At 35.2% G+C, this 26,857-nt stretch overlaps 1 protein-coding gene across 1 annotated transcript; it reads left to right on the top strand.

Annotated features, from left to right (window-relative positions):
- Positions 1-15,116: 15,116 nt before the first annotated feature.
- On the top strand, positions 15,117-26,713 carry LOC117326389 (sterile alpha motif domain-containing protein 15-like). The gene is made up of 4 exons (XM_033883136.1): positions 15,117-15,270; positions 17,922-18,020; positions 19,530-19,617; positions 25,100-26,713. Exons 1-4 carry the CDS (start codon positions 15,151-15,153, stop codon positions 25,234-25,236), a joined length of 444 nt encoding a protein of 147 aa, XP_033739027.1. The 5' UTR covers positions 15,117-15,150; the 3' UTR covers positions 25,237-26,713.
- The last annotated feature ends 144 nt before the right edge of the window (positions 26,714-26,857 follow it).

Genomic DNA, 26,857 nt, shown 5'->3' with positions numbered 1-26,857 from the left:
GCTAGATCTACTAAAAGAACCATCCAGACATGTCGCAACTTTGACACAAGATGCACATTACATGATTGTTAATCACGGCCCCGGGTCCTTACAACGATTAATCTACCCGAACAGTACGCTAATAATAATACCTTTCAGTCCTGATTTGTTATGTTGTTTCTTTGTGTGACCACGGAAACCAGCTATACTTTTGAAATGTCTATTACACACTGGGCAAGAGTATTCTGCCTTTTCTTTTTTGCTGCTAACTTTGGTCAATTTCTTACAAGATGGTCCCTCAAAATCACTGTCACTGCTATTTCTGTCGTGTAATTCGTTATCTGTATACTCTTCTAACAAAAAATCTAAATCGATATCGTCATCCCACGACAAAAAGTCTGAAGATGCCATCTAGAATACATAGTACCATGATTCACAGTTAAGATGCAAGATTTTCTGCTGTTAGAACTAATTCTTGTGCTCTCCAATTGAAAATGACTATAAAATAAAACTTCACAACTTACCGGTGATCGGGTGACATGTTGACACAACTTGACGAGTACACAAGCAAACTCGCGAATGTAAAAAAATACCAGACAGTCGTCGCCACGCTCGTTATAGCCATGTGTGCCAATCGCCGTCACAACAACAACAATCCTTAGTTCCGTGTTCAAGGCGCAGGCGCAACACCAAATCTCGCGACACAAAGCTTCCGCTTCAGATAACAAAAGGTGCATGCGAGATGTAGCGAGACTTACCTATCTTTCGAGTCTCTGTGATATACAAGTCTCTGCCTAGTTACAGTTCAAAGGAACCCTGCAGCTTACCTGTGATAATTTTAATTCACAACTTACCTGTAATCGGATGACATGTTGACAAACAGTGATGAGTACACAAGCATAGTCACACGTTCCTAATAATCTGATATTTGTACAATTGTCTATAGCCAATTTCAGGAGGTATTAAACGATATCTTTATCAGTGGTAATTATCAAGCAGCGACATAAGCATATCACTTATATATAAGGATCATAAAACTTTTCAGGAAAATTATAACCAGGAAAAAATATGCTTGTAAGTAGTTGGAGAAAGATCCTACCTTGGTTTATGTACATCTTTGTGATATTTAGATAAGACACACTTAAGAATGATATAAAAAAGATTATCTAAACTTTGTCACTGTAAAAAATTATCTGTCCGGAGACGCTTTGAGCGTCTGCAAATATGACGGCCTTTTTTAACGCCCGAGGCGATTTTTGGTAAGATTTATCTTGTCTAGAGAGTCGTATGATATATTATTTTTTTAGAATTACACACTTCACATATCATATGATCTCTTGGACGGTTTCTATACCGTCCATGTTCAATATTTAAATTGTGTAAACTTAGTCTTAAAAGGTGCTAAATTCTATTTGTAAGAACTACTTATAGGTTTGGTTAGATAAAATTGTTGTGTAAGATTATCTACGTCTGTATAGAAAACCCTTTGGAATTGCTTGTATGTTTAATAAGAGTTCTTCACGATAAACGTCGCGAAGTGTTCTGTATGTTAACAATGGTACTCTTCCGAGTTCACAATATACTAAATAATTACGAGTACTTTTTAAACACCAAGTACTTTTTACAAAAGTTTAAATCAAGTAGGTTCTCTGTAACAATTTAAGGGTGGGAAATCACAGCGATCCACCCGGCAAAACAACTACACTATAGGAACACTTCGCATAAAAATTACTAGTAATTAAAGTGTACCCGGAATAAAAATGTGTTATTCTAGGTAACCATCAAAGAAGAATGAAGCAAACCGCATCAAAATTGGTTGGCCGAGTGCCGAGATATCGCACATCGTAGTACGCGATTTGCACCTGTTGGTCGACTGCTAATCAGGGTATGACGTCACATGTACAGGTTTAACGGAGTAACTGAAATAGGGGCCAGCAGTATAGACGACAGTGTGGACAGTAGCAACACAGACAAGTCTGAAGATTTAATTCAAATTAATTTTATTCTCTTTTCACATATGATCTGGATATGAGATTTAAGGGTGATGACTTTGGCGAATATTGCTGACAAGATGTTGGAATCCAACAATATCAATTTGAGCTTTTAAAAGATTAATTTTAGTGAAAAGGACTCTGAAATGACCGCTTGGGTAATACAGACTGATGTGTTATACCAGGGACATACAGATGTTATACACGATCAAATAATCGGTCAATCATCAATAAATGTATATTAGTTATGTGTTTACCATTTCTTACTCATTGCTGTAAAAAGGAACACGGCATCAACATTTTAAAAATAAGATAATGTGCCATTTTCTCCGCAAGTCATATTTATAAACATACCAACAATACAACAGTTCTGGATACTCTGGTTTGTGAGACAAGACGATTAAATGTTTGAAAAAGATATAATTTATATACGATCGTTGTCATTGAAATTATATAAAAGTGTTTCGCAACAATTATAATATTATTGATCGTTTACGTACAGGTACATATCACAGGAGCTTATTTAAACCATAATTTTAGTTCCGTTTTTCTTTTGGTGATAAAAAAAAACATACAATTAAGTTCATCGTGACTTATCATAATTAATAGTAAAACTTATTCGTAAACTCGCAATAATTTAAGTGTATTTTTTTTCTTTTATATTCGTTTTTTCGGTTATTTTTTTTCTTTTCTTTTTGTATTTGTGTAATTATCGTGAAGTGATTGAGATCCTTGTGATTTTACTTTCCATTCGTGTGTCGCAAGTCATGTCTCCTCTTAAAACAGGAATTAGAAAAAAATACACCAGCATGTTCGGAGGATTACGAATCCTCAAGTTTGAGTGGGTTGGTATACCGCTAAGAAAATGCCAGGTGAGAAATTACTGTCCACAAGCTTATAACACCTGTCACTACACCACAGGTGTCTGTGATTTCTGGCCCTCTAATCGGCACAAGCCGATAATTACTTGTGAGTTCACGCGTTTGGCTTCCATGCACTTCAAAACAGTTCCCAAGATATGCTTTTACAGGTTTAACCACAGGTGCCTGACTCGTTTTATAAAATAATAACATATAGAGTACATATAAATGAGAAAGGTTCTGAACTCCCCCAGGCTTGAAATCTGATGTATTTATTTCTAAGTACCGTAGCTTCGGTTGTTTTGGGTGGATTTTTTCGAAGTAGGACTTAAATTGAAGAGAAATGGTCAATCTTTAAAATAAGCCATAACATGTTGTTGATTTCTCGATATTAGTTTACGAAATCGGGCGTGAAACTTCCAAATCCCCTCGATTTTGTTTAGTCGGACAAGTTGACGTAACGGGGTCACCACACTTTGACTCTATTGGACATAGCTTTAAATACGAAGTCCACGGGTTAATCAAGAGGTACGCTTCATCAGATCACCGAATACAACTATTACATACACTTACTTTATGTATACGAGCACCCTATCGACGGCCCCGGGACTTTTTATGCATACTGATAGCAGATTTTCCACTTGAGTAGCCATGTTGTGTCAGCCGCGGTAAATTTGAACAAGCATTCTGATTGGTTCAACACATTTTCTATAACCAATCAGAATGCTTGTTCAAATTTACCGCGGCTGACACAACATGGCTACTCAAGTGGAAAATCTGCTATCAGTATGCATAAAAAGTAAACTAATATCGAGAAATCAACAACATGTTATGGCTTATTTTAAAGATTGACCATTTCTCTTCAATTTAAGTCCTACTTCGAAAAAATCCACCCAAAACAACCGAAGCTACGGTACTTAGAAATAAATACATCAGATTTCAAGCCTGGGGGAGTTCAGAACCTTTCTCATTTATATGTACTCTATATGTTATTATTTTATAAAACGAGTCAGGCACCTGTGGTTTAACGTAAATTGAGCTTAAATTTTGTCAAGAATTGCGTTTACATGTATACTATAGGGAATACATTTTCAAGTTGTTGAAATCGAACACATTATTTTTGGAATTCAGTGAGTTCCGTTTTCCCTACAAGTAAAACAAATTCGTATCTCAAAATTTTGCCTATAGAATAATTAACCATAGTTGGCTCATTTACATACCCACGATGTTGAAAATTTACTCTATGAATCCTGTATGGGAGTTACTAATCTTTCATGAACACGTGTCATCAGTTTCGGACAATTATCAGAAAATCACATATAGTGGTATCTTCAAGTGGATTTGCTATAATTATGATGCAAGACGTTACATGTTATAAACGGCCCGTTATTCATTATACATGTAACAAAGACCCGTTGAAATAGAAAATTATTCAAATTTTTAATGTTAACGACACGTTGTAATAGAAAATTAGTAAGATGAACACGCTGTATTTAGCCCGTTATAATAGAAAATTAGTAAGATGCTACATGTTATATATGGCCCGTTATAATAGAAAATTATATGTCCCTGGTTTCGGTAACACTTGTTATATGTGGATAACATGTGTGAGTTTGTACTTATCCCGATTCATCTTATCTTTACCGAAAGTGGTATACAGAGAAAGAAAATATTTATTCAACAATTGCCTTCGGTGGTGTTATATACGGTAATAATAAAAACTATATAAAAATATCAGCGTTCTTCCTTTGGATTTCCTAAAATATACAGTAATTATCATCTTTAAGAGTTGCTTTCCTCTGTTTCACTCCGAAAGTGCCAGTCTTCTTTCACACCTGTCCAGTCACCCATTGTTAATTACATGGACACCTGTGCTTACTGTTTTCTTTGAGATTATCATTTTAAACAGTGGAGTGTATCCCCTAACCGAACTTCCCACTGTGCGACTTCTTCAGGAAGACCGGTCATATACACATGTATACATTACCTGTATGTTACCAGAAACATGGACACAAACACACATCAGTGACGGCTGACCGAGTTTGGCTGGGTGGACCCGGTCAGACGCTGGAGCTGTCACCTGTACACGTGTACCGTTACCTGTATGTTACCAGGCGCGTAGCTAGGCCTGTTTGGCAATCGGAACCCCTCGTTATTTTCCCTGCCTACGTTCGCAGACGGAGGCGAGGTGTTCCGATTGGCTTGTTTGGATGCACGTACGCCTGGACCTGGACACTACCAAGTCAAGGTCTACACCAAAATCTCGATATGCATGCAACAATGCAAGCGACGACATCCGGTCACATCGCATGGTAGACCTCAGATAGGATTTTACCCTGCGCATGATGCTGAACGATCGTTCGGCCGAGGCTGAAGTGCACAGGCATACAAAGGAGTATCTACATTTGACCCGGGGCGTAAAAAGACTATTCCGAAAAAATGAGGTGGACGCCCGGGCGTACGAGCGTACGCGCCTGGTTACACCAGTAAACACACTTACCTTTGCAGAATATCACGCCCATATGTCTGTATAAGCATAGCTTAGGCCATGATAAAACATTTTTGTTATAAGCAATTACACTGTCGTTATACTTATTAAAAAGTATGTCAATTACTTTTATCAGAGACTTGTATAGGTATATACAAAGCCAATAAAATGAAAATAAAATAAGAACTATATGAGAACTCTGCTGATAAAAGCGGGTCCTCTATATACTCTCTACACGTATATATACATATATATATAAATATATCAAAAACCAACACATATGTTCCACCGCTAGTACGGACGGAGACGGCGTTTATTCAAAAATCTTAAGTAAAGTACATTAGATACGTCTCAATGTTTCTCCTTTTCATTCCCTCTCACAGGTTGTCGCATTAAAATCCTAAAAAACCAAGCGCGCCACCCAACCTGAAACCTATTTATAGGAGAATAGGAGGTGTACCAGCCCGACAATCCTTAAGGTTTGTTTGTTTTGGTTTTTTTTTTAGCTGGGATTTCTAACCATTTAGCGACACCCAAACATGCCTCTTTAAATGCAATATATCTACTGTATGCAAAATTTCCATTTGCCGTACTACATGTGCGACGTTCTTAGCTAGAATGACTACCCAACCTATACCCGATCTACACCTAACCCATGGCCCTAACTGATTGGCTATTGCCAATGCACGAGACAGACAACCTGTCAACATATACTCCGTGTATTCTCCGAAACCGGGAAAAAGATATACATGTACTCTTAGCAGACTCTTAGCAGCAAATAATTGCAATGTATCATTGGTTACTAGAACGTGAAGTAAATTATCTTATGTCCTTATATGGAAATCAGTTCAACCTGAAAAATAGGGAGTCGACATGTGACAAAAACTCTATGCACAATCCTGAACACAATTTACTATTAATCGAGGGTATGCACGATATACAACTCGGATTCGGATATTTTGCAATTTTAAGTAATAACTGCGGCCTTCGTTATTTATTTAAATGCAAAATATCCTCGTCCTCGTTGTATATCCTTCAACAATACACGAATCTTCGTTAATCATTTCTGAATTATTAGATACAACTCATAGCGTCAATAGCTTTTAATTATTGAACATAAAGACATAAAATGATTCATCCTCAAGATAATTTCATTCGTATCAAGAACAGAGACTGTGTAAACATCGGTTCTGTACAGGCGAACAATAGGTGAAACACTATAGGTAGAATTTATCTTAATCTGAAAAATATCCTCTAGATTTTCACATCCGCATGTTGTATTCTCGGAAAATTTGATCTTTTGCTCTTAATTTGAAAATTCATATGTTCATTTTGTTAATATGGAGAAAGAGCAATCGTTAGCGGCACGGTAACAATCACAATACATACAAAGTACATTTTGTATATAAAATCCAGCAGAAGATTTAGGCAGTAAAACGGTATACACCGTCCATATTTTCAAACTATCACGCAAATCCTGGCTATACATTTTGATAAAATAGAATAAATTATTGATGCAACAAGAGTTCAATTCATTGTAATTTATGTATTTTCTGAAACGCTATTGTTTCTCAGTAAAGGTACAGTCCATATCCTGTTCAGTCCTGAAGCGATATTTGTTGTATTTTGTCTGTATGAAACAATAAAAGTTAACACTAAATAAAAGGTGGAAAATGCATGAAAAAAAAATAAACTTCTGGCACGGTGCTAGTAAATGTACATGTATGTTTCATAGAAAATGTCTAGCGACGGCGACTGCCATTTCCTAGTTACAAATAGTAGTTTACTTACTACGATGTACGGTAAACCTCCGGTTAGTTCGAACAAAATTAAATAAATATTGACGAACCGGTTCGAATTATTCGAAATTATGCTTCAGAAAATAAGCGTGAGTTCGAACTATTCGAGTCAATATCGGCGAAAATCTCGGCAGTGTGAAATCATTAGACACAAACACATCCATCTTAAATCTGATACGTAACAACGGCGGCCTGAACAATGGCACATTTATAAGTAAGTAAAATAATAGAATTTTATTTAATTCAATGTTAATTTATCGTTAAACGTTCTTCATTTCGCGATAATTATGATGGTTATTGCGCGAAGCCGCTCGGTTAATGCGTAGCTACAGTAGGCCCCAAAACAGTACAGTACTTGTTTCATTTGTGGCACAAAAGTTAAACATAGTCACAACAATAAAAATCCTATTTGAAATGATCGAATAACTCGAAGTATAATTTTCGTCGATCGGTGGTAAACGCCGCCATTTTTTAAGAGCTAAATTCCGTTTGTAATACTGAACATATCGGCACTACTAACCTACATGCTATTATAAGTGTTCCATAAATTCATAAAAGAAATTGTCGATTGAATCTTATAACAACAAGTCTTGGTGATAAAAAGAATTGCTTTACTTACATCAGGTAATTTCCTAAGGCGGTCGCCGATATTAGTACACATGATAGTCAACAACTCATCTACCCGCTCGCTCAAGCGGAACTAATCTCTGACACACCGGTAGATCTACCCGGATGATGTTTTACAGCGCCTATTAAATCTTTAAACTGCTGAAACAATAGCGTGATTACTGCCGAGGTGTTCAGAGTACAACTGTAACGGTCAGCGCTGTCTATTAAATCGGATAAAACGCCAACTCAGTTACAGTAACATTTTATACGCACATGTTCTTCCCAACTTCTGGTGCTAATACACAACGAAATTGCGTGGTTATCAATAAAAAGTAAGTAGGTCGATCAAACTGTATTTTATATGTCCAATAAAAGGTAATGGTTCTGTTAATAATATAATGTTAGTAATATTCAAAACCATCTGTAAGAACTGGTTCGTCCGCCGTCCTGAACTATGCATCGTCACAACCCGAGATGAAATACTTTAGAAGCAAAACACTTATGAACCATGTATGATAAAATGTTCTTCTAAAACAATTTATACTTTTATTTCATCTTTAGTGTATTGCTTGTCTTGCAAACTACCTTTACACGTGTTTCTGGAATACGGCAATACGTAGAGGATCGCTACTGTGCACAATAATAACTTACGCTCGGGAAAAGACAATTGTTTGAATGCAGACTAATTTGATATCCGATTAATCAATGGATTTTCACGGCTAAGATTTTCATGTTTTTTAGTGGTTCTTCCCATGGATTTAGGGGCCAACGCTAGATACTGATCCACAGTATTTAGTGGACCACTGTGTCTCGTGATATCTAGTGGACCGCGGTATCTGGTGGTCCGCGACATATCGTCGTATAGGGACCACAGAACCAAATCAAAAATAGAATGTGGGTTTTCCCCGTTTGGGCAGAAAATTTAATAGGAAGGTGAATACATCGGGGCCTACTGATTGGATATTAAGGTGAGAGAAGTTTCCAAAGTTTTAATATGTGGGTCGGGCAATACATATAGATGTAAAATATATAGAAAAACAGTGATTTTTTTGCTAGCCTGTTTTTGTCAGGGGGAGGTAAGTAAGTGTGTATTTTGTTGTTAATTTAGATGGATTTTTGGTGCTGATTTCAATACAAGATGGCGGCCCCCATATAAAAAAAGTTCAAATTGGTAGAATTTTTTATAATTCCATTTAGAGGTTTCCGAGATGACATACTTCAAAATTATTGCTACTGTACCAGTGTTGAAAACTCCATTTAAGCAGTACAGTGATAAACGTTAACATTACCGTCTATGGGAAATCATTTGGTTCCGTGGTCCCTATAGCGGCTCGCGGTATTGCGTGGGCTTCTTGTCCACTTGTGGACATTTGAGTGGACAGCCTCATTTTGTCCGTGATATAGCGTGGATTTAGCAATGGCCACTCGAGCTGTACTGTAGTTCTTATTTCTGAGAATTTCTCGCATTGTAATAAATAGTGAAAACTGTCTTCAATATATCCACAGCTACAGAACGGGTCATCAATAATGTTTTTCTTGAAAAGATGAGATTTTAAGAAGCTACATTGTAATCGTATCCTAGCGATAACAAACTTCAATTGTCAAAATCTAAGATGGCTGCTTGTCGGTTATGTTGTTTTCCGATTGGCCCCAACATGAAATATACATACATTGTAACTAGGCACCAAGGACAACCTACAAGTACTTTCTGAGAAATAGCGATAACAAACTTCAATTGTCAAAATCCAAGATGGCTGCCTGTCGGCCATGTTGTTTTCTGACTGGTCCCAAAATGAAATATGCATACATTGTAACTAGGGACCAAGGGCAACCTACATATGAGATGGTGGGCTAAAAATCAGATAGTGGGCTAAAAATGGGGTCTTAATTGGTATTAATTTCAGAGAATGGACTCAAATATATGTTCTTCATTGCACAACTGTATCTTATGTAAATTTCTAGGGGTTTATTTTTTAATCATTCGTGATTCACAGCCCGATTTCCGTCTGAGATGAATATCAATTCAATAGTTCTATATGTTGTTCAAATAGCATAATTATTAAGACATAAATTGAAATATTAAAGACACTTGAATAAACTGTATATTATTCAATAATCAACACAAAGGTTGCTGTATTGAAATCATTTAAATTTTAAAAATATCTTATTTTGATATACATATGTTACACCAGAGACATATATACATATGTCTCTGGTTACACCATAACTTTTTTACACGTTTTATAATTCCAACATCCTCATTATGCAAATTCCACATGAACTTGTATAATACAAAATAAGAAAAAAATAATAATGATTTAATATATTACCCATGGTTATACATATTACATAATATGCAAGAAATAGTGAGTGCATGGCACAGTAGAATAGTGATATGCAGTTTTATGTGGTATTTTATATTAATTACACAAAGGCAACGGAACTACCAGTTTGTATAATTACTTTACCTTGATAAGTAAGATTATGAACTATATATGATTGACTACTTAGATTTAATTTCTGTATGAAATATTTATCTAATTTTTGTTGCAATTATAGCGTGTGTTATATAGATTTACTGGGCAATACGACTTTCAACATATTTCAACTATACAAATTACTCCATCCTACTCTTTAAGTCACCTAATACATTCACAGTTATGGAGTAATTTCTATCATACATGTATATGAAGATTAATTTCTCACACCTGGGACGATTTAGATGTTGACATATCTGTGTATCTCTAACCGGCCAGTGTATTGAAAGATTTCCTGAGGCTATGCCTGAACTGTCCAGTTAATCAAAGGGTGTCGCACCTGTATCAGCAGGGGTGAGGAGAGGAGGGGAGGGGGAGGTGGTGGTGGTGGGGGTTGTTAACCTATAGACCTCCAATCACCATTTTTCACCTGCGAGATATACCCAGAACTTCCTAAGACTATCTTTATAATAACTTTAACTAGATGTAAATCATCTTTGACTGTAGGTTTAAAGATACAGTATAATTTATCGTTTTGTATCGGATTAGAAAACTCTACTGAGCTAGATCTAGTTACACTTCTTTTGCATTAAAACATATGTATTTGTGCAATTAACATAATAATTAGAATAAGACCATCAAATGTTAGATGGCTATGAAAATTCAAAATTTACACGGTGCAGATATGATTAAAAAGTTGTTACATTTCAATCTAAATATATAAAGTCAATTTCGGATCAATATTAAAACGATTTCCAGTGAAGATGGACGACAGAGATTTTACAAGAATTTATTTAATATATCTGTGTTTCTTTTATACTCAGAAAATTTTAAACATACAGTTATTACAGTCACAATATGTATATAAGTTATAAGTATATATACGTCTCTGTCTTTTTTTTTTTTTTTTTTTTTTTTTTATAAAAATTCATGTTTATAAGTTTCGTTTGAAAAAAAAAAGAAAAAAAAGGGAGAGATTTTGCCGATTTTTGTGAGAGAATGGCTGCAGTTCAGTCCCAATTAATATTCTTAAATCAATTGAAATACACATGTATAATTTTTCTTAGCAATATCTAGGTTGTAAATAACATAATTTCACTTCAGGTAAAGTTGTTCATTGCAGAACTCACCTGTGACCAAATTTGGCGACAGTCGGAGTGTTTCACGGTTGGCTGACTCTTGTAATTAACCCCTTTGTGTCAATTAGTGTCACCAGAGACATATATACAGATCTGTATATATATGTCTCTGGTGTCAGTCACTGACCATAGCTAACCTACACTTTGATTTAGGACAAAACAAAAGAACTTGCATGCAGCACTAGTGTTAGTCAAAATTTGAAACGTCAAATTGACGAACGGCTCAAATTATTTTCTGCGTCAATGCACTGATTTGAGATATTGAAATTATTATAAAATCATAGGCCTATTTGCAAATGAGCCACGAAAAGATAGCACTAAATACTGTATTACAGATAATTAGCCTTACTGTTATGGGGCGCCGTTTTACTATTTATTCCCATTTGGTGATATCACCTATTCAAATGAGTGATATCACCTATTCGAATAGGTGATATCACTTAAGAACTTTTTTAAGTGATATCACCTATTCGAATAGGTGATATCACCTATTCGAATGAGTGATATCACCTATTCGAATAAGTGATATCATCTATTCGTTTCATTAAGTGATATCACCTATTCGAATAGGTGATATCACTCATTCGAATAGGTGATATCACTTATTGAAACGAATAGGTGATATCACCAATTCGAATAGGTGATATCACTTATTTGAAAAATGAATTGTTGATATCACCTATTAGAATTATTTTCTGCGTCAATGCACTGATTTGAGATATTGAAATTATTATAAAATCATAGGCCTATTTGCAAATGAGCCACGAAAAGATAGCACTAAATACTGTATTACAGATAATTAGCCTTACTGTTATGGGGCGCCGTTTTACTATTTATTCCCATTTGGTGATATCACCTATTCAAATGAGTGATATCACCTATTCGAATAGGTGATATCACTTAAGAACTTTTTTAAGTGATATCACCTATTCGAATGAGTGATATCACCTATTCGAATAAGTGATATCACCTATTCGTTTCATTAAGTGATATCACTCATTCGAATAGGTGATATCACTTATTGAAACGAATAGGTGATATCACCAATTCGAATAGGTGATATCACTTATTTGAAAAATGAATTGTTAATATCACCTATTAGAATAGGTGATATCACTGATTGAATAGGTGATATCACCAAATGGGAATAAATAGTAAAACGGCGCCCCATAGTGATATCTCTCATTTGAATAGGTGATATCACCAATTGGAATAGGTGATATCACTTATAAAATTTCATAAGTGATATCACCTATTCGTATAGGTGATATCACCTATTCGAATGAGTGATATCACCTATTCGAATAAGTGATATCACCTATTCGTTTCATTAAGTGATATCACCTATTCGAATAGGTGATATCACTTATTTGAAAAATGAATTGGTGATATCACTGATTGAATAGGTGATATCACTTATTCGAATAGGTGATATCACCAAATTGGAATAAATAGTAAAACGGCGCCCCATATACTGTTGTTTGTGTTAAAAGACCATTTACATTCCTTGCAAATATGAATTAAAACAACCAGAGACATATATACAGATATATATGTCTCTGAAACAACTATTAACACACATGCAAATATATAGATAGATATAATTAATAAGAAAATAGACTCTATTTATATATATATATATATATATAAAAAAAAAACACGGTGCGGGAATTGAACCCCGGGCTCCACGTTGGTACACTTTGCTTCAACGGCGGTATCTCCATTTGCCCACTTTTTAAAATCACAATATGGGGGAAATGTTGTGATATGGATTATAGTCTATTTCAGAGTAGTTCACCTTGTTTTTACCTGTGATTTACCTGTGATTTTCACCTGTGTTACCTGTGCTACATGGCTCATACCTATAAGGAACTATTATTATTTCTTTATTTCCTCCAAGATTTGAAGAGTGTACAGAAATGATTTACAAATTAGAACAAAATTCATTCACGCTCATTATCACCTCTCGCATAAGGATTCACGCGTTACACAATAAACTACAGATATAATAATGATTACATGATGTTAGTAAAGGAAATTTCTTCGCATGTTTCTTAAGTTAAGACACATTAGATTCTTAATTAGCACATATATACGTACTTCATTTTTAAAATGAATAGCAGTCATTTCATTCTGTGGTCTAACGTGAGATAATATAATTTAAGTGCCTACATGTGTTATGTAGGCTTGCAAATGCATTATATATACATGTATGAATATCTATAAAACAACATTAATAATAATTACAAGTTCTCTTTTTCATATGAAATAATTACAAAATACCACTGCATTGAAGAATCTTGAATACAATAACGATTGAATTAACTCTGAAGTCCTCGAGTTCGTATGAGGATAAGTCATAATTGACGATACCCCCAAGAAGAACATGGAGAAGATGGTAATTTGACAACGTGTTAAGGTAACATACAAAATCGACATCTTTTATAGTACAGAGAACACACCACAGTTGGTCACGCAAAGACTCTGTATGAGAGCATTCAAGCACGCTATGTAAGATTACATCATTGTAAATTAAACCACAATATTGACACAAAAATACATTTTCGTCATCTCGCATTTCAACACAAAGTTTAACAATTTGTTTAAAACATGAACTGTATTGGGGGAAATGTAGAGCTAATTTCCATATTGAATATGGTTGTATTTTATTATGCAAGAGACCGAAACGAGAAAATTCTTTATCAGTTTTCATTATTTCACATAGATTAAACTCCTCACAATTTCTTACATGGTCATTCACTAATCGTTTCCATTGGCATCTGTTTGGGAACAAGCCACTCTTCAAGAATTCACCAAGAACATAATTCAAATAATATTTTGTCAAAATATTGACAATGTCGGGAATAAAACCTCTGGAGAAAGTACACAGTTTGTAATCAAATATGCGCTTTATAAAAATTTCGCGCGTCAAAACTCCAACATCCATGGAACATATTCTACCCAGGAATAGTAATTTTTTCACACTGATATATACTTCTATTGAAAACCAACCGATCAATGACGTACACATGCCTGTTCTTGTTCTTACATTAAAACCCTGAATTGATTTTACAATGAAGTTCTGTGCTTTTTCAAGCATGTACATTTCATTTTTCTTTAACTAGCACAGGTAAATCATACAGGTGTCAATTTACCGCCATTTTTGCTTTAAATAATGACCGCTCCCTACGGAGGTAATGTAAACAAGGCGGTGAAAATGACGGGGTGTCTGCAGGTCAGCGCTGTTATTAGTTATACTTGGTGGATTTGTAATAAGTTTTGTTTATAATCTGATCAAATGATATTTTCCTTAAATATTTGCAAATTCACATGCCAATCAACAATTGGGATTATTTTAAATAAAATATTTAATCATCCGGTATCCATTTTATCGGACGAGAGTCGTATCAGTTAAAATTTGTTTTCAAAACGAACTAAATCTGAAAATATATACTTAAAACGGCAAATGTTCCACTAAAGGTTGGCATTAGTCAACATGTAAACAAAAAAACACAGTCCTCGACCACTTGGAGGAAAAACGCAAAAAAATGTCAGGTGTGCGAATTTACGTACTGTGCGAAATTACGTACCCTTGCTCTAATGATGACAAACCTTACAGTGTTGCTTATTTGTGCAAATTTGCCACCATAGGATATCACAGTAGTCAAGTAATTTTACAAAACGCGTTACGTGCTCATCTCTCAAAAGCGGTGACAATAGCTGCTAAATCCTATGGTTTTAACGCTAAAAATAACTATAAACTCTCGTAAACTTCGTCACGTGACCGATCCATAGAGACGTAAACAACATGGCCGCCATGACTAGCACCGTTGAGGATTTGAAGAATGAACAAGTACCACAATGCCTTTACTGGACTGTGGATCAAGTTGTAGACTGGATTGATAACTTAGGATTCCCATATTACAAGGTTTAAAGCTGTTTGAATTGATCAAACTAAAATTATAGCATGTTTGTCTACAATATCATGTTTACAATTACAGCCTACTGCCATACTGATAGGCACCGACTGTAGGCCTAGTGGTCTGGGGCAGACAATTGACATCACGTGTATCTAGTAGTCGACATGACTTGTTTGATTAAATTTTAAGTTCAAATTAAATCGCCACCAAGAAAAATATTTCTAGATTTACTGTTTAATCGGTTTTTGACAATTTTAAGTAACACATTCGTACTCGAACCACAGGGGCATGTCTAGTTTTATATTAAAAAATAGCCAGAAATACCTATATACATTTTCAGTATACATTTGTACATCGGTATTTCTGGCTATTTTTTCATATAGAACTAGATATACAAGGTTTTCCGAAAACCTGATTACAGATGAGTTTTTTACGTTACATTTTGTATCACTGAATGGGACAATAAGAACTTTGTACATGTGTATTTATATCTGACCATACACGTACATTGTATTTTTACATCTGAATGTTATATGAAAAGGCAAGCCAGAAAAGTGCAAAACATAAAACAACTGCAGACATATGTAAATCATGGGCTTACATTTAAGCGTAGATTTTTTCAATTTAAATCAGATTTTTTTCCTGTAATACAGCATGTCCAAAATAAAGGACATGGATGTATAAAGTAGCTAAAAATATTTGCAGTACTATCTACTACAATTAAAAATTGACATGTCTAATATAACAAGAGGCCAAGGGCCACATACATAGTTATATCCTGCAACTGCCACTGCATTGTCGGAATACACCCACCGTATATATTTTTGCTGTATACGGCAGTGACGGAAAACAGCTGTATTTTGGAATCATAGCACGTGCGTCGGTTCGACTGACATACTTCAAAGTGAAACTACGTTAAAAGGCGAACATATTTCTGTCATTTTTGACACCGTTTCACTTCAAAATGATTATTTCTGATGATTATTTTTATGTCTGTTGCAGGATAAATAGAATACATTGTCAGTGTCTTAAAATATAAGCTGTATTTTTGGCTCGGGACAGAAAGACAAATGTGGCTCGCCACGTTTGTCTTTCTTTACCCTCGCCAAAATACAGCTTATATTTTAAGACACTGACCATGTATTCTCTATCTCTGTGCATGGTATTATTATTCTATTTATTGTTGTCAATTTTCTTGCATTTGGTAATTATAATTTGTCTGTCAGAACCAACATCTCAACTGTAAACGATCTTTTAGAGTGCAGTACCTCTTACTATTTTCTCAGCAAAAATTTCAAACTTTCCGCTCAGTTAGCAACCATAAATCAACAAGCAACTGACCACCAATCAATCTGTTACCAAATAACCTATTAAATGTTATCATAAATCAAAAATCGATAACTTAGGAAATCAAAATAATTGATCACCAATGAATGATCTGTTTTGAGCAATTGCTAAAAATGTTATTATGATGTATCATAGTATTATCTTATGAATTATGTGCACGCTATATATCCTTTCGTTGAACTTTCCGATGACAAACAAGAGTCCTATAGGCTATAACCTCGTACCATTTATGATTATTTCTTAGAAATAGAAAAAGACATTTTACTCAGAGACCTTATCAGATAGCAAGGAACAACAGTCAAATTGACCCCCTATTTGAGCTGGTGTGCAGCTCCTAACTGTGGTTGATAAGGGAGAAATAGTAAGGCCATGTATACATGTGTACAACTTTTAACCCAGCGGTGCCTTGTAGGAGGGTGTTGGCCGTGGTTTATGTACATACACTGGTATACATGTGCTTCATCGTTGTTACTAAAAAATAGACATTAAAAATTAAATTTTCTTAAATTAAAAGAGTTTCAGTTGAGATCGAATATATTCTTATTGTTATCAACTCAACAACTACACAATACCTATTATCTGGCATCACAACATACAGGCATGAATGCACAGTTAGGCTAAAAATCTGTTTACAAGGTGTAAAGTAGCAAATTTTTTCGTCCACTGGCTTTAGTTCTAGGGGCTATAAATAGCCCCAGACAACAAAAAAGTAGTTTTCCTGGAAATGGCAAATTCCAGGGACTTGGCACAAATTTCCATGTCGTGGTTCATTTGCCAGGTGTAATATGATAGGAATGAGAAATGAACAATACATGCGCTGTCCATGTTGGGCCTCAAACTATAGCAACTTCTTGCTGTCTCAGAGTGGATGTCTGTGTACCATTAGAGCTAAAGGGAAATTATTGCTAGTCTGAGCTAGTAAGGTACGTGACCTACACAACAAAACCGTGATATTGGACCTGTATTCCAAGTCTTCTGGGAGAAAAATTTCAATTTCTGTTGAGCATGTATCTTTTATTAGATTATCAAATATCATAGAACATTGTTCTTCTGAATCCTTAATGAATTTTCCATTTGTCTTCTGAAGACAATTGGAATTTACTTGATACATCCCATTTGATAATGGTTCAGTGACTAGTGAAAAATTCATTTTAAAAAAAAACGCTTTGCTTTTGTGACATGTTTTTATAATACAGATGTTTTATATGACACACTTTGTATTGTGTTTTTATTTCTGCTCAGGAATTTCTTGCTGGATGCTCGATGTTGTTCGAGAATACATTTTCTTTGATACTTCTGATATTTATTTCAGGCTTGTTTTGCAACAAACTTAATTAATGGACGGAAACTTGTCGATATTGAGGCTAAAGCTCTACCTAGTATTGGCATCACAGATTTTGAACATATAAAGGTAAGGCAATCATGATGAGGCAACCTTTCTAGCAGAGATTCAAGTAATCTTTAAATCAAATTTTTTGAGATATTTAAATGCTTTTGAAAGTGTAAATTAGGGACACTCAGATTACTATTGTAGTAAAATTGTACAGTATACTTTTCAGTGATAAAGCTACATTTATATTTGTATGGGTCCCCCGCAATGAAGTTAAGGGGGGGGGGGGGGTATACTGAAATCAGGTTGTCCGTCCGTCCGCACTCACTCAGATATACTTGTGGGTGCATTAACGATTCATTCCGTGCAAAATTTTTCGTCGCCTGTAGGCGATGAAATTTAAATGTAATTTTGTGTGTTTCCCCATAATTCATCATTAAACCTCATCGCCCATGTGCGTAGCGACTGAATGAACGGAAATTGAACGTGATGTCCATATCTAATTAAAATCTTGTGCGTTGCACCCCACAAATTCCCAGACTAAAAGACTACACCCCACAAGTCGATCTTGTCTGTATGACCGTCTGTAGACACAACAATGTACCGGCTACTCCTCCTAAACTGCTTAGGGAATTTCAACGAAACTTCATGGCAATAACCCTTATACATTGCAGATGTGCGTAATCTATATCATGTTGTAATTTTGTTGTTACCATGGTAACCAGGTCACTATACTTTGTTTTTTGGGTGAGGGGGAATTTTGTCCAGTCAACTCCTCATAAACCTGTGAACTGCTTTAAGTCAAACTAAACAGCAGTGATAGGGACCATGTGTAAATATGCATGAATGATATTTCTCTTCAGAATTTTTGGTTTCCATGGTTACCAGGTTTCAATACCCATATTCCTGTGGAAAACTTTGTCAAGACAACTCGACAACTCCTATATATATAGCTATCAACCGATTTCATATGAAATACACAGGAATGTTAGGGAGTCATAAGCATGCAGGTTTTTTCCCCACAAATTTAGGTTGCCATGGTAACCTGTTCACTAAAAACAGGTTTTTGTTAGAAAATCTTTGCAGAGGGGTAGTGGAGGGGCGGGGGTATGACTTGGCCCTCTGGACGACAGTTCTAGTCTTCCCATTAGAGTTTTGTTAAATCTATGGGTACCGTTTTGTAAATGTTAATTTTTTTTTAGAATTTCTATGGGTCCCAACAAAATGTTGTGTGTCCATGATGTGGGACTCGCATGTAGATTTATCACTGTAATATTTCTACTCTTCAGCAATTTTTCAGGTTGTATAATTAATTTCATGCTGCACCATGCAGCATGCAATACTACAAATTTCTGCTTAGCTTTCATCCTTAATTCAGAACTTTAGATTTAATGAGATATTTGATAAACATAGGATTGCAATACCTGTATGAATCATCAAACATGCATCTTTACATTTACAGAATGGGAATAAATTACTGTATTCCTGCAACAAAGAGAGTTAGGATTGAATCTTCAGTTGAAAATTGTAGAATTATTTGATAGACCAACTCCCATTTTGAATTTCCCCTGATTTTTTTTTTTTTGACAGGTAATTACAAAAAGTGTTCGTGAAATGCTGAACCTTGAGGAGCCTGATTGGACGAGGAGCATTTCTCTACCTCCCCGCAATGAACTAGGTATAAAACCAGTAACTGTGTTAATTTAATGATTTTCACTTTATAATATCTATTGCATTTCCAGAGTTGGTATTAAAGTTAATGTAAAACGATTATCCTTAGCTAATGAGGATAAGAATTTAATAACTCTTCGAAAGTAATAGGGGCTCAAAACATTAATTTACATAGTGTTTGATTTGAACATTGTGTAACATTGTACAACCCCACAACTGTAAATGTGTGCCTTTGAATCTGTTTGGGTATCAATACTGCTAATTTAAAAAACATTGGTGTAATGTTAGATCCTGAAAACTTTCCCTATCAATTAAACAATACTTCATGATCTTGTGTAAGTAAGAACTATTTAAGCAATGAACAGTGGTTTTAATGTTGTTATATATAGTCGATATGGCAGCAAGATGTATGATGGGAAAATGACAATGGAACCCTTTAGGGTTTCCATGCTACATTTGCCCACCATACGTCTTGCTGCCATATCGACTATAACAACATTAAAACTACTGTTCAATATTTATATTTACATTGTCTTACCATTTTCGTCAACTTTGAAAAAACCTAAACCAACACAAAAAAATCCCGCCTTTTTTAATGTCACATGACCCACTGGGTGTTATAGCCTGAGGCATTGGGTGTTATAGGCGTATGGTGGCAACTGCCTCTTAGCAATGTGTCAATGGGGAAATGCGGAGCAAATGTAAATATAATTGTCTGTTGCTTGTGACAAAGTTACGAGGCATTAATTATAAGAATATGGTGTTATTTTTCCAGTGGCATTGATCGAGTGTCGTCAATGTTTTGCATTAAGATCTCTGCTCAAAAAAGTGTAAGTTTGAAACGAACTTGGTATGTAGTTATGTGGCAGGTGTACATACATATGGGAGGATGCTGTCCAGTTCTATAGTACATGCTTGTAGTACAGTTTTATTACAGAGCGCATGATTAATTAAATTTAAATCACTGCCTCCGCTAGGGATCAAACCCGGGACCTCTGGCTTACTAGTCTTACACTCAACTGATCGAGCTAAAGAGAAGATCTCTCTAGCCAAGCGGTATATTGCAGTTAGTATTTTCCAGGGTTACATACTCCCCCTCCAAGAATATTCTTGTCCTCGATTTTCCAGGAGTAACAGCGATGCTTGTGGAGCAAGGCTGAGTATTTTCCCCGAGTCCCTACATGGGCGCCAATGTTACAGAGTGCATGATTAATTCAATTTAAATCACTGCCTCCCTTAGGTATCGAACCCGGGACCTCTGGCTTACTAGTCTTACACTCAACTGGTCGAGGTATACATGTAGGTAAAGGTGCCATGCTGGGCCCATAAACCCCTGACTGAAGGGAAGGGTCTGTCCCCCATGGTGACCATATGGTACAGGAGACACAACCTCTTAAACTATCTTTAGCTTAGAAAGTCTCCTGTACCATATGGTCACCATGGGGGACAGACCCTTCCCTTCAGTCAGGGGTTATGGGCCCAGCATGGCACCTTTACCTATACAGTGGACAGCCTTATCCTGTTATCTATATATACATATTATATCTATTTACATAACATAATTAAGACTATTTCTATCTGTCATCATTGTATGGCCTTCTCAATGAACATAGACTAGAGAATTTTAATTCATAGTCCCCTACCAGTGAAACTGGGGGGACTATAAGGTTTCATCTCGGTCCATTTTGTAGTTGTACATATCTACGTAACACCAGAGACCTAGTATATAGGTCTCTGGTAACACCAAAGTTAGTTTACGCTCCAATGAATTCATTCCTTGAGAAATTTTGTTTTAACTTCACACAATGATAAATGACCATAAAGGACCATAATCTGGGTCACTGTTACTATTTTTAGCAAGAGAGGACATGTATTACTTTAGTAATACCCAGTATGTTTGTTTGCTGTATTTTTGGGTTATAATCCTTAAAACTTTGAGAAATTGATAGCAGTAAAGTAAAGTCTTTATTGCTATTGATATACAAATAAGTTTATAGTGAAGTTGGAATGAATCCTAAAATTTATCATAAACACTAGGTCCTGCTATATATAACTATAGTTTAATTTTGACTGTTTTTGGCCCCACCCGTCACCCCCTGGCGGTCTGTCAGGGCCAACATGTGCATACCATCAAACTGTCATCCCATGCTGATAATGTTAACCAAGTTATAATGAATTCCAATAGAACAAATTATAGTCAAAAATATGATTTTCCGTTATAAACTATAGTAAATTTTACCCTCTCCCCAGGGGCAAACATGAGACCCCAGGGACATGAAATTCACAATTTTGGTAAAGCACCTTAAGACTCTTCCATCTTTGAAGAGTATTTGATTCCACCACTTGAAAAGAAGATCTTTGAAATTTTAGTCAATATGACCCTTTTTGGCCCCATGGCTCAGGCCCCTGGGGGTGGGGACCATATCATTCACAATTTTGGTTGACATTTGGCCATGGAAGCTTTCTGCCAAATTCCATGAATTTGGTTGAGTGGTTTTTGAGAAGTCAAAAATGTAAATTGTTTACGACACAAAAATGTCAAAAATTTTTATCCGAGACTTCGTCTAAGGTGACCTGAAAATGTTAAACATTGTTAACTGAGACATCAGCAATAATGTTAGACATAATTTGTGACGTCATCAACATCAGTAGCCCAGCAGCCCAGCAGCCCAGGGCTGCTTGGAGTCTGGTCGACTGTTCGAATGTCCAGACCAGAAAGGTCTGTGGGCTGCCATGCAACATTTTCAGTCAAATGTATAATGTCCAACTAAAGTTTTCTTAATTTACTTCAATAATTCTGTTTTCAAAACTGTTTTCCCCATAAAACCCTTTGGTGTAAGATCTAATATTTTTATGCTCAGAATGAACTAAATAGGAAAATGCATCTAGAATTCAATTTTGTCTACAGAGTTTAATTGGGGTTAGGGGCAGTAAAGACACGCCCCATAATCCCCAGGAGGGGCTTCACCATTGGCAGCCTGGGCTGCCTCAATCATTTCAGAACCTGGCAGCCCAGCGGTCTGTCAGGGCGATTAAGTTGTAGTGTTAATAAACCCCTGCATCATCAATAATGATGTACATTATGATGCCATAAATATAATTCTTTAAAGAGCTAGGACAGAGATGTCAATACAAAGAGAAATGATAGGATTATATTTTAACTACTTTGTATGATTAAAGGTACTATTGGTTCAGAGTTTTGGAAAGAAGTAAATTATAGGTCATAAAGTTTAGTAAAATATATATCCTTTGTCCTATGTATATTGTTTAGTTTAAGTAGTCAAAGGTGTAGATGAAGGAATTGTCCTCTCCTAGTACAGCCTGTTGTGAATCTCCTGATGGCCCCCTGCCATTTTGTTTTTTGTTTTTGTTTTTATTTATTTTTTCATTCATTTTAATTTAATTACAAGACAAACATGTATACACAAAAAAAAAAAAATAATAAAGCTACATACATATACAAGTTGTAACAACAACAAAAAAATGAACATGATATATTAATACATCCTGATCATACTTGATTTCATTTTTCTAAAATTGTTATTTATTACATTTTTACCAGTGAAATATCAAAAATTATTCATTCTATAAAACTGATATTTTTCACTAGTGAAAAATATCACTTTTGCTGATTTGACCAATCAAATTAATGATTAGAAAATACCAAAATAATTGACCAATCAGAAAGCCTGACATATATGTCAGCACCTGGACAGGGGGAACTACTTTTTTTGTTTACATTAGGCCTAGTTAGCATACGGGTAGGTTTTTCGTTGATAAAAAATGTAATAAACAGAATATCTAACAGTGTCTTCAGTAATACCAAATATGTTTCACGAGTGGGGCTAATATTTTGATATTTTTCACAAGTGCGCACAGCACTGTTAGATATCCTCTATATAACATGATGGTAAATTACTTATATTATTATTATCGTTTATAATTTGTTACCCTACAGCTGGGGTGCCGCGGTGGCCGAGTGGTTAAGGTGTCCCAACACTTTATCACTAGCCCTCCACCTCTGGGTTGCGAGTTCGAAACCTACGTGGGGCAGTTGCCAGGTACTGACCGTAGGCCGGAGGTTTTTCTCCGGGTACTCCGGCTTTCCTCCACCTCCAAATCTGGCACTTCCTTAAATGACCCTGGCTGTTAATAGGACTTTAAACAAAAACAAACCAATTTCTTTTTAGGTTCTTCCTTGATTCTGGTTTTAGTGATTGTAACCAATATAAAAAGTTAAAACCTGGTGTGAGGGGAGATAATCCATGAACATGGTTCAGACATAATCCTTGTTATATTACATTTCCTATGGGATGATTATAACCTTGTTGATGTGCTTCTAAGTAATGTTGAGTTAATATGATTCTTTGTCTTTGGAACACTTTGAAAAAATGGTAACAGCAAGGTCATGCAGTACTTGGCCTTGTCTATTGCCTTCACAACAAAATAAAGTCTGATATAGTCCGGGATCAATCTAGGGATTTTTTACTATCGTGTATGGGTAGTTTCCCCTCAGGATTTGCTCCATTTTCCCCTCAGGCTTCTGTTAAATTTACTTTTTATGGCAATAATATCCCCAAATACTAAAGTTTTGCTTTCCAAATTAACCATTTGCTGTTTTTACTTGGAAAATGTGTTTTTAAAGCAAAAAACTGAAATTTTGTGATGTTTAAATTTCCCCTTTTCAGAACTGATTTTCCCCTATGGTCCAAAAAGGGTAGTTTCCCCTTAATTCTAGATTAATCGCTGATAGTGTTGGAAGACTGGCCCGGGTACCTCCACAATCTTTGGGGAGTTCAGGAGGTTAACCCTATCTGTAGAAGATCTGTTCTTCACATGTTGTTATCAATGTTATCTTCCCGATTATCGGTGATCTAAACAAGAGATCTTCATTTAGTTCTTCACTCATATTAAGTGACTGGAGGTGCACAAATACTGGACTCGGTTCTTAATTCCTTTGACAGATGTATTTTCTTCTCACGTTTCAAATTGTTTGGTTAAAATGACATCTTTATACTTGTATATAGCATATATTTTGCTTACATAGTGTATGATATTTTAATTACAGGTATGCACATAATCAATAATATTGTAATTACAGGTATGTACATAGTGTATGACATTGTAATTACAGGTATGTACATAGTGTATGATATTTTAATTACAGGTATGTACATAATCAATAATATTGTAATTACAGGTATGTACATAGTGTATGATATTTTAATTACAGGTATGTACATAGTGTATGATATTGTAATTACAGGTATGTACATAATCAATAATATTGTAATTACAGGTATGTACATAGTGTATGACATTGTAATTACAGGTATGTACATAGTGTATGATATTGTAATTACAGGTATGTACATAGTGTATGACATTGTAATTACAGGTATGTACATAATTAATAATATTGTAATGACAGGTATGTACATAATGATATTGTAATTACAGGTATGTACATAATAATATTGTAATTACAGGTATGTACATCGAGATGAAAAGTGGAACTGGAAAGAACATAGACAGTTTGACATTTAACAAATTTCTTCTGGACTACAAGGATGCCAAGTGGCGACCGCCACTAGCAAATCACTGTCTGATTCTGCCACAGTGTTAAACTGTGTTGGTACAATTGACTGGCAATATCACTTTCTAAGTTTAGTGAGATACACTGATTTTGAACCACCTTCATCGTCATTGTGAACAATGAATATGGCATTGGATTGACCAAATATTTGTTGACATTTAATGTACAGATCCCAAGATGACCGACAGACTCAACTATTTCATGCATCTGTGAATAAGCCAAAACTTCCACTGACAGTCTCAACTATTTCATGCATCTGTGAATAAGCCAAAACTTCCTGAGAAGAATTTTATCCAAATAGATTATAGTATTATAACTTAATAATTTCGAAATTGAAACAGTTGACTTGATAAGATATTTTCAACCCTGTTTTCAATACATTAGGAAACTATTGATGCGATTTCTTTTAGAAGATCATATGTCTCCATGACAACATCTTAGATGTTGTCATGGAGACATATGCTATAAAAATTAGATGTTGTTATAGAGACATGCTATAAAATTAGATGTTGTTATAGAGACGCTGAGGACATGCTATAAAATTAGATGTTGTTATAGAGACACTGAGGACATTCTATACAAATTAGATGTTGTTATAGAGACACTGAGGACATTCTATACAAATTAGATGTTGTTATAGAGACACTGAGGACATGCTATAAAAATTAGATGTTGTCATGGAGACATGCTATAAAAATTAGATGTTGTCATAGAGACATGCTATAAAAATTAGATGTTGTCTAAAGGTTGGAATTTGAAGCAATTTCAAACTTGAATATTAAATTTCAAATGTTGTAAACTAAGTATTTCTGTTTGAAATTGGTTATACTTTGGAATCATTATAATCTAAAATCTGGAAAGATTAAATGTTACATTTGGTATAATTGTCTGATGAATCTACATTGACGCATGCATGGCGAGTTATAATAAGCCGTATACACTGGTTAATTGCCAGAACAAATTAAAATAATTGACTAAGCTTGTATGGTCTAAAATGGACATCTGCTATAGGTTTCTTAATTACATACTTTATTTGTTGTCTACACTCTATAATATTTCAGATGAACCAAAAAGCTGATTATCAAAAGTGAAACTAAATGGCCTTCATGTCTATAAAAAGGTCCTTATAAATCTACAATATATATCAATGGAACTGTGGGATGAACATGGATATTGTACACAATGAGATTCAGTTTTGTGTGATAGACCTATAGTTTTCCCACCATAATACATGGTCTGAGAAAAAATATACTTTCTTATGATGTCTTGTTTAGTTTAGTAATTCTTCTAGTTTACTCAGGCATATTCTCTCTATACAACCCTATCCCCCACTAGCCCGAGTTTCCTCTGGCCCTGACACCACCTCTGGTGAAGCCCGAGTTTCCTATGATACCAGAGATGGTGTCGGCCAGAGGAAACTCGGGCTAAACCCCCACCTGCTGATACACAATTTTTGTCATAAGGAAACAATGATTGGCTCTAGAATAAAGATGTGGATATATTTTAACATTTAATCTATATATTTCGACATCAACCAAGTTACAGGTTTCAAGGTAGTTGTGTGTATCACTCATTTGTTCGGGCAACATCACAATACAGGAGTTCACTCTCGTGTAGTATGTAATTCTGATTATCTCCCCTGTTTAATTAT

The sequence above is a fragment of the Pecten maximus genome, chromosome 4 (genome assembly GCF_902652985.1).
Source record: "Pecten maximus chromosome 4, xPecMax1.1, whole genome shotgun sequence".
NCBI classification, from domain to species: Eukaryota; Metazoa; Mollusca; class Bivalvia; order Pectinida; family Pectinidae; genus Pecten; species Pecten maximus.
Note: the sequence above shows the minus strand (reverse complement) of the source record. Positions and strands in the feature narration are given on the sequence as shown.

Coding starts and splice junctions, on each gene's coding strand:
- LOC117326389 (XM_033883136.1), top strand. CDS start 15,151: ATGGCCGCCATGACTAGCACCGTTGAGGATTTGAAGAATGAACAAGTA. Junction 18,021..19,529: donor CAGATTTTGAACATATAAAG/GTAAGGCAATCA, acceptor TTTTTTTGACAG/GTAATTACAAAAAGTGTTCG. Junction 19,618..25,099: donor ACCTCCCCGCAATGAACTAG/GTATAAAACCAG, acceptor TTGTAATTACAG/GTATGTACATCGAGATGAAA.